This window comes from Austrofundulus limnaeus, unplaced genomic scaffold (assembly GCF_001266775.1).
Source record: "Austrofundulus limnaeus strain Quisiro unplaced genomic scaffold, Austrofundulus_limnaeus-1.0 Scaffold29, whole genome shotgun sequence".
NCBI lineage: Eukaryota > Metazoa > Chordata > Actinopteri > Cyprinodontiformes > Rivulidae > Austrofundulus > Austrofundulus limnaeus.
Window position 1 is genome coordinate 714,156 of NW_013952431.1, and position 9,177 is coordinate 723,332.

Sequence of the window (9,177 nt, forward strand, 5' to 3'; positions counted from 1 at the left end):
GCCTTTCATAACCAAGTCTTTTATTCAATCAGAAAGGGACGCCGGTGTACCTGGGCTTCTGCTTCACGTTGCAGCGACATCGCCGACCTACAAACAAATGAAACAATGTTTGCACTCTAAAAAGGTCAGATTAGAGAGGCATGATGCCATTGCTGCAAAGGGAGGTATAGAAAAATGCAGATAAAAGTATGTGCTAGGTGTGTTGTAAGTTCTTACAGAAACTAACTTTAATTCAACACTAAGCTACATCATGTGCATACAGAGACGTGGCGAAACAAGCAAAGATCTTTACTGAGGATGAGGAGAATGCCGAGAGTGAAGAGCACCACAGCAAACGCCAGTCCTCCAATTCTCAAGGTCTCATAGTCTGAAAGAAAAAGGACAGAGTCAGATTTAAGAATGGTAAGATACTCTTTAGATTTGTTGTTTGTTTGTCAGGCAACATGTTGATAATTCAAAGTTCTCTAAACTCACCATAAATGAAAGGATTTTCAACTTTTGCCTCGCCATCTGTGAGCATAAAAAACAGAGGTGTAAAGTAACCAAGTATTTAATTTGCTAGTACTTAAGCAATTTTTTGAGGATGTGTAATTTTACCAATTTTTTATTGTAACTAACTTTTATTTAGTTACATTCAAAACATAAAAATGATACTTTTACTTCTTTGCTTTAAAATTTAACACCTAGTTACACAGGACATTTTTTTTTAAATAACCGGAACTCATCAAGAAAAGAGTTGTTTATGCACTCTAAAATATAAAGTGTTGAATTTATGAATAAATCTCACAACTTCAGCTTGAAAAAAAAACAGTTTTATTCTGATGAACTGAAGTGACGAGCTAACAGCTAGTCTGAGTGAGGTCAAGCCCGGATAGGAATGTTGTCCTAAAACAACTCCGATCTCTATAGAAGCTCAAGCAAACACTATTTTACAGCCAGTTTCATCTTACACATTCATTAGTTAATTTCAACAGCAGCACATCGACTATAATTCTATCACTTGTGATGAAGCCAGAAGTGTTTCCAGCAGGAGTATCATGTTCCTGCAGGAAAAGCTGCTTGATACAAAATCAATAACAAGCAGTGTAAAAATGTAAGAATTAAAATTTTCATCAACCGCTTGGAAACTTTTCAACTTGGAGCTGTTAATACACTTTGTTCAAAGCCCTGTTCAAACTAGTTGTTACCCCACTGATCCAATCAGAAACTCTGTTTCTGTAAACCGGGCTATTCAGCTAAATTACTCTGGGGGCCACAGTTAATGCAGACCAATGGCACAGGTGCCAAACATCCAGCAATAAAGTCATTTTGTAAATACACCAAGTAGTACAAAGATTTTTTTTTGAATTACTTTATTTTGTTGCATTTAATCATGGGTTTAACATACAGAACCCTGTATGTAGTGATAGTAAAACAATATCAAAAAACACAAATTATACCTCCTATTTAACATAAATATTATGTTGACATCTCTGACTTGCAAAAATTTTAAACCAATTTTATTTTTCACTTTCATAATTTTACATTTAACTGCTTGTAGTTTTAACTGTCTTTAATTCATAGAAATGGTTTTTACCAGCTTCTAGCCAAGATTCTGACATTTCTCTAGATAACAAACATTTCTATGTCTAGATTTAAGAGATGAATGAAGCAATTGGCTGGCCGCATTTTGGTCAATCGAGGGCCGGATGTGGCCCTCGAGCTGCCAGTTGAATAGACCTGCTATAAACTGAGGTTGTTCAAAGAGTTTAAGAACAGCCATTTTACACCACCCCACTTTAAATAATCTACCAATTGAAACTGATGTTTTAGGCATGAACATATATTTCAGAAAATCAGATTTCAAATTACAATAATATAATTTCCACATGATTTTGCTTAGTTTTACTGTTTCATTTTCCCCTAAAATCGATGATTAAAAAATTCCAGTCTGGTATTTTTTTGGACTCATTTTGTCCATTATGTGACTGTTTATTGCACAGGGCAGCAGTCCCCACAGGGTTGATCTAGAAAACCAATTCACCTATTCATCATTTTTAACCCTGTCAGAGGCTGAAAGTAGGCCACTTACCCTCTGCATTGTGGTCCTCTGCAGCTAAGAGGCGCCAATGAGATGAAAAGAGTACAAGTGTGGGAAAAAATCAGATTAAAGTAAAAAATTAGGGATGAAATTTACTCAAACATTGTTTAATTACACAAAATATAAGTGTGATAAGAATAGTTTATTTGTAATGTTGACATCTTCTTCAAAAAGACCACACACACACACACACAGTAACAGAGCCTGCAAGAATCCAGACATGAACCATTAAAGGGGTAATAGATGTTTTGCCGAGAGTCACACCCAGAATGGCTGCTCCTTTCGAAGTCCCCCTCTGCCTCAACAGTGCCTCCCCATGGACATTTTGTAGAGGTGCAGGTTTGTGTGTGTTTCATGATTAGAGGGAACTTACCAGCAACCCATGCCAGGAGTGAAGAGAAGATGAGCAAAACAGTTTCCATGGCAGCTGTTGATAAAGAGTAACAAAGAGGTAAAGGATGAGATTGAAAGTAAAACTCAACAAACAAAATATAAGACACATTACTTCAGCCATCTGTCACTGAGGACATAAAAGATAAAAAGAAACAACAAATAAATCTGGATAATGATGCACCACACAGATTATAACGYCAGAATGTCTAATTCACACTATCCAAACCTCTGGAGTTTAACTYTTCATAACAAGAACATAAAAAAGCCTGTCGATTTAGTTTCCATCTTGTGTAACGATCCATGCAAAGAGCCGACCATGCTCTTCTTTTCCTGGCAGKGAGGATTCTTTCCTCCCAGTGGACGTCACACAACCTTGGCCTATTTTCATGTAGCCTGTTCAGAGCACAAAACCCATCCATGTGCTCCGAGTCAACCATCATCAATTAACCTGTTGAACAAAGGTTTGCTCAACAAATTAACATGTTCACACAGAGTCTGTATCTTGCTGCYTCGGAAGCAAATTCATAGTTAATATTGGATCTTGATATTTAAAATAGTGCTCCTATGACTGATAGCCTGTCTAAAACCAGTTTTGGTAGTTTGGTTTTTAAGAGTCCAGAGGGTGTGTGTGACACYCTTTACCACAAAAGCAACCAGGCCACACATCATCGTTTCTTTCCAGCGTGTGGCTGATTGGTTCTCCCAAGGTCCATTTATGTTCATCTATCCGTCAGCTGCATCAGTGGTCCATTAGTGTCATTGGCAGATATGTTGACTATAGCTTTCCAACACAGATGTAGGTCCTTAGTGTTTATGTTCTTTTTTTACTTCTTGGGATGTCTCTGAAAGGATGTGGCATTAGATGTAGACTGAGGAATGGAGAGTGGTATTTTTAGCCTTGCTTTTAGCTTTGTATTTCTGCCAAATATGTTTGTCTTTCACACCTTGATTGCAAAAAGGAGGCAGAGAATATAAGATTCAACAGTTTGTTATTCAAGCTGAATATAAAATAAACTATATTTTGTAGGAAGACCTGAAAAACGAACACATCAAAGACTAAAACAAACTGTGCAGAGTCAAAGACAGTGCAAAAAGTATAAAATGCTGTAACCATGATAAATAAGGATCCTATAAAGTTCATTAAACAAAAATCACAACATGGACAAAGACATAGAATAATTGAATAAAAATTAACATAAATATTGTTGTTTTTTTATTATTCTCAGTCTATTTTGACTGTGTCTTATTACTTTTACCATTCAAAGATGCTAGCTTGTTGGGATATGATGTTGCATGTTAGTTACTGACTATTCATATTTGTATGGAAACTTTGCAGATAAAATTGTTTATCTTCATTTGTCTTTTATTTTGTAATTCCTCATTTTTTTACAGATCATTGCGAAACTAAATCAGGCGTGAAAACTGTGACAAGTACCCAATAACCGTCATCTATGATGGTTCTCTCAAATAAATTGCTTGAGCTAGAAAACAGTTTATTTTTTTCAAGCTAATTAAAAAAGTAGCTTTAAAGAGCTGCATATAAAATAATGTCTTATTCCTTGTGATTACTGATGTACAGCACAGCATAGTCTGAAAACAATAATCTAAGAATGTTTTAATAATTGGAAAACAACACTAACTATTTCAGGGCTTAGTGTTTTATGCCACGTTTCATTCAGTTTTATTTTTATATGTTTACATATAGCTTCATTTTTAGGATGATCTGCATCCATTTTAATTAAATCTCACACAGCCCGCATGCTGTCACAAAACTCTATTTTTTAAAGAAATCTGTAAAATAATTTGCTAATTTTAGAGATAGGGTGATAAAAATATTAAATATCGCTTGAGAATTATCTTACAATGTAAATGGCAACTGGTAGTTATGGTTCAGCAGCATAATGTGCAACAATGCATGTGCCATCACTGATGGAATGGGACCATGTTGGAAAGATAAGTTTTCTCACGTTTGTCAGGTGTTAATGGCAAATCTTACAGCAAAGGTTTATAATATGTGGCTGCAGAATCTAAAGGAACATGAACACAGTCCAGAAATAAAAGCCAAACACTTGATCGATAAAGCTCAGAATAAGAGAGGGTTGTTTTGTGTGATGTGTGAGTGGAGGAAGATGTCTCTTGTAATGTGGAAAAAAAAGTAATTTACAAGACGCTGCCTGAACTGATTCAATTTTTGCAAACTGTGTCTAAATAGTTTGCTCTAACCCTCCTTTACCCGCGTGTTTAAACATGCAGGGGTTGAAATAAACTTTATGATGCTGTTATTGTAAATGCTGAGAGTGGAGGACAAACTGGTGGCAAAAGAGATAATTGTGATTACGAACTTGGTATTCTCAAACTATGTTTGCCCTAAAAAGATTGAAGTATGTTTCTGAATAATAGTTAACATCTCACCTGTTGCAGATAAACCTTTGAATGATTAAACAAACTGGATGCTAAACAACGTCAGGCTCTGAAACTTTGTTACGTTTAAAAATTCAGTATTAAAATTGTTTTCATCAAAGTCAAAATTGCTTTGCATGAGCATTTTGGCTCCTTATCAAGACAGTTTTAACCTTTTGAGTCCCAAGCATTTATTTTTTGTGCTTTTTTAAATTTCCGCTCACTGTTCAGGATAAATAAAAATACAAATATTGTTTGATGATTTTAAAATATAAATCATTAATTTATTTAGAAATGAAAATAAAACCAAAAATCCCACTGATTAAGGATGATCTTAAACAAATGTCCTCATCATTAAATTGAAGTTCTCAGGAGATTAAATCAGTAGGAAGTGAAAACGTTTTTGTTTTTGTTTTGTTTTGTTTTTAATTAGAAGAAGTGGCTTTAAATTTGAGAAACTTGTTTCTACTAAATGTTTTCTTCGATGCATCCCATTTGCACTATGGACATTTTTATGGAAAAGGACAAAAAGCTTAATGTAACGATGATCTATGACAACACATTGTATGTAAAGACACAGAACACATTAAAACTGAACTGCTCTGTAACTTGTGTCGATCTGTGCACATCCCATAATACATAACGTTATCTGCAAAAGAAAAAAACTGATGTGTATGCTTCCTTAAATCGTTTTTTTTTCTCAAAAGATTTCAATTCATTTTACAACAACAGCATAGTCAAATTTCAAATTATTTTACAGCCTTGGTTTTGATGCACAACCCCAGGATATTGACATCCCACATCATGTGAGCACCCCATTAAGCCAGGTCTGGGGATGCCATTTGTGCAGACTATGGCACCTTCATCTTTACYTTGTTGTTCAGCAATGTCAGTGTTTAGATCCATTTTTATCTAGGAAAACAAAGAAACAAGCATGACCATGTTCATTCTAGGGAGATGATTAAAATTTCAGGCAAGGAGCTTATTTTTCTGTAACATGCAGGGACAAATACAGTTAGACAAGCACACAGGGGGAAAAACAGTCTGGTGGGGAGTCCAGGTGAAGGGCATGCAGAAGGAGACTGAGGTGGAGAGAACAGTGGGGAGGCAGTCTGTTGCAAACACGAGTGACATTTCGAGGAGAAAAACGCACAAAATATTAAAATAAAATGTTGTTGCACATAGAGCAGGGGAAAAAAACAGATGGCAAAAAAAGTAAGAGGAGCAAAAAGTTTATAAAAACACAATAACCTGACGTTTTCCATCATATAATTTCTCAAAACCACTGGTTGTGTGCAAATAATTAGTGTGGCAAACAAATGTGTGGTTAAATAAAAAGCTAAGGACAAAAATTATCAGTCACGTGGTCTGCCTTCCATCACCAACAGAATGTAGGGCAGCTAAATGGGTCACAACTCATGAACTCCATCCCCTCGTAATATCCGCCGTCATAAAATTATTGCCACGTTTCCGTGACAACAACGTGCGTCGTCCCTCAGTGTCCGATTATCTCCATGGCAACAGATGTCTCCATCTGAAAATTGTGGCGCCCAAACGAGAAACGGGTCTCCTGTCATCTCGGTGTCTCGTGTCATATGAAACGAACAGGCTCGTGAACGTCTAGGGTGTGGCGCGCCGTGTGCGCCTTCAAAGTCAAAGCGCCATGCGTAAAAATCCGTCAAATAACCAACAGTGACTGAGAGTTCAGAGCAGACGCGTTTTTCTGTTTGGGGTTTCCTCAGGAGTTCAGTCTCCTGTTTTTAATTTCATTTTTATTATTATTATTATTATTATTATTATTATTACAGTCTATTGTTTCTGTTTTGGCACGATGGATGTCTCGACTACGCTGTGAGACGCATTCGTGCACTTTTGCGCCCCTCAATCTGTTGATCATCTCACGTGGCGGAGAAACAAAGCCACCATCCGCCTGCATGGTATTGCTTCTTCGTTTAAAAAAAAAGACTTGAAAAATTCTCCAAAACGTGACAAACTTGTTTTAAAGAGTCGAATACATGAGGGATTATTTACGTTTTGAGCGTCGCAAACAGACACACCCTCGTGCTGTAATTAAACACGCACACGTGTGCATGTCGCAAGCACGTCACTTGAATTTATTTATCAGACAAATAATTATAGTTCAATGACATTCCGAACTACACCATTCAGTTATTGTATTTTTGAACAATACAAGCAGCGACAGGAGAAATGGAGGACAATTTGCTCCAACCACGCGTCAGAGACAATTTTCAGAAAAAAAAAAATCACATAATCTACAAAATCAAACATCAACCTACCTGTTTCTCTCCAACGGATCTTTGGCTAAAGGAAAGACCTGTCCACCCAGTTGAAAAATAAAATTATAAATCAGTTTGTTTCAGTCAGATTTTCTTTCAGTGTTTCTCATCTGCTGCTCGTATCCTGTGGCTCCTGGAGCAGCTGCTTAGTCCTCTCTGTCACCTTTTCTCTCTGCCTCTCTCCTTTCTCCACAGACATCGTGTTCACAAAATCATAACTCCATATCAAAGACCCCCCCCCCCCTTTAACCATTGCAGTCTATGCTCCAATGCACAATGTAGACTGGATGGTTGTAAATAAAGAGAGCAAAGACAACAACACAATAAGATGAATGACTGTAAAGGTTATGCTCCCAAAACAAATGTTATTTTTTATTTATATGGTAAAAAAAAGAATCTTGTTTAACAAAAAAAATAGCACTGAGAAAAAATACGATTTTATTGTTACGACAAACCTTGGAAAGAACCAAATCCCCCATAATAAAGACTAAAACAAACAAATGCAATACTGATATCAGTGCATTGATTTCTTTAAATACAATATATTTGTTTTGTCTTGTGTGCAAAACAAGTTATTTTTGAGCTGAATTTATTTAACTTGTACAATTTTGCCCACACTCTTGTGGAGGACTTTTTATAATGCTTGTTGATCAAAGATGACAAAGTGGCTTCATTTGTAAGCGTGCAAAGCTGGAGAGACATCAAGGTCTTTCTTGCTGCAGGGGAGCAAAAGAGGAGTTAACATGGTAACCTGTGCATGCTCATCATCAAAGCTTCAATGCTTATTTTTTTCTTACCTGCATGGTGCTGTAGATCCAAGGCAAGACATTTCTGACTTTGGTGTAAACACCAGGTTTGTTTTGTTCCCCACATCCAGCTCCCCAGCTTGTGATCCCTACCAGGTTCCACAGATTGTTCTCCTGGCCCTGACACACCAGAGGTCCACCACTGTCACCCTAAATGATACAAGTCACCGTCAGTCTCAGCAAATGGAGAACTCTGCACTTTTCATTTGAAATGTAAAAGCTTCACAGGTGAGGAGCAAACATCTTCAACTAAAAAAGAAAGAGTTGCTTTGGTTTAAACTTTTTTCAATCATAACTTTTATTTCTATTTAGTTACATTCAAAACATAAATATGATACTTTTATTTCTTTACTTTAATATTTAGCACCTACACTCAACAAATTTTAAACTAACCGGAACTCATCCTGAAAAGAATGAAGAGTTGAGTAAGGTGAAATTCATTTTTACCAAAGTTATTTTCTGTTAATGTGTTTTTACGTGGTTATTCTAGTACTTTAAATGCCTCTTAAYAAAATCCAGAAAGGAATGAGTCAGTTGTTGTGAATTGTAATTTGACCATTCAGCTCACCTGACATGAGTCTTTGCCTCCCTCTAATTTCCCAGCGCAGATCATGTTCTCGGTCACTAAGCCATTATACACATCCATGCTGTTACACACTTTTTGGCTTATGATGTTTACAGATACCTCCATCAGATCGGTGGAGACCATGCCTTAAAAACAAACAAACAAACTAACATTAACATGCCACACCTATTAACTTATATTGAAATTGTGATTTATTTATGGCGCCACATAGTCCGTGTGTTCCTTTTCATCTCAACTGCTCATCAGTTTGAGTTGTGTTTCTCATTCACTTTGTGCTTTATATTGCTCTGACAAGTTACTCATGTTACCCTTAGGGAAATATACTCTGTTCTAATATCTTCTTTCTACTTGCTCTTTCTCCAATTATAATCTGCTTGATTGACATCAGCTTTATTCTTTTTTTGCTAAATTTTACTGCCTTGTTGATACTTAAAACACGATGTAATTGTTTGCAATAAGCCAGTAGATTTGAGTCGTCCTTTAAGAGTTCAAGTTCAAAACTTAGCAGTCTTTTTCATGACTGATTGTAGAATGAAGTGGGTTATGGTTGGATGGATGGATGGATGGATGGATGGATGGATGGATGGATGGATGGATGGATGGATGGATGGATGG

General features: G+C 36.4%; 2 protein-coding genes across 3 annotated transcripts in view; both read right to left on the bottom strand.

Moving 5' to 3' along the window:
- The window catches only part of fxyd6 (FXYD domain containing ion transport regulator 6), an 8,938-nt gene extending 1,678 nt beyond the window's left edge, over positions 1–7,260 (bottom strand). Inside the window, exons 1-6 of the mRNA XM_014005228.1 lie at positions 7,171–7,260; positions 2,454–2,507; positions 2,072–2,095; positions 475–510; positions 293–367; positions 51–87 (exon numbers count right to left, since the gene is read on the bottom strand). Coding sequence (XP_013860682.1) covers positions 51–87; positions 293–367; positions 475–510; positions 2,072–2,095; positions 2,454–2,502 — 221 coding nt within the window. The 5' untranslated portion in view covers positions 2,503–2,507; positions 7,171–7,260. The remainder of the gene's footprint in view (positions 1–50; positions 88–292; positions 368–474; positions 511–2,071; positions 2,096–2,453; positions 2,508–7,170) is intronic.
- tmprss13a (transmembrane serine protease 13a) overlaps positions 6,967–9,177 on the bottom strand; it is a 9,972-nt gene continuing 7,761 nt past the window's right edge. For both annotated transcript variants that reach the window (XM_014005226.1, XM_014005227.1), the window contains 3 exons: positions 8,545–8,687; positions 7,968–8,126; positions 6,967–7,886 (listed from right to left, as the gene is read on the bottom strand). In XM_014005226.1, coding sequence (XP_013860680.1) covers positions 7,872–7,886; positions 7,968–8,126; positions 8,545–8,687 — 317 coding nt within the window. In that variant the 3' untranslated portion in view covers positions 6,967–7,871. The remainder of the gene's footprint in view (positions 7,887–7,967; positions 8,127–8,544; positions 8,688–9,177) is intronic.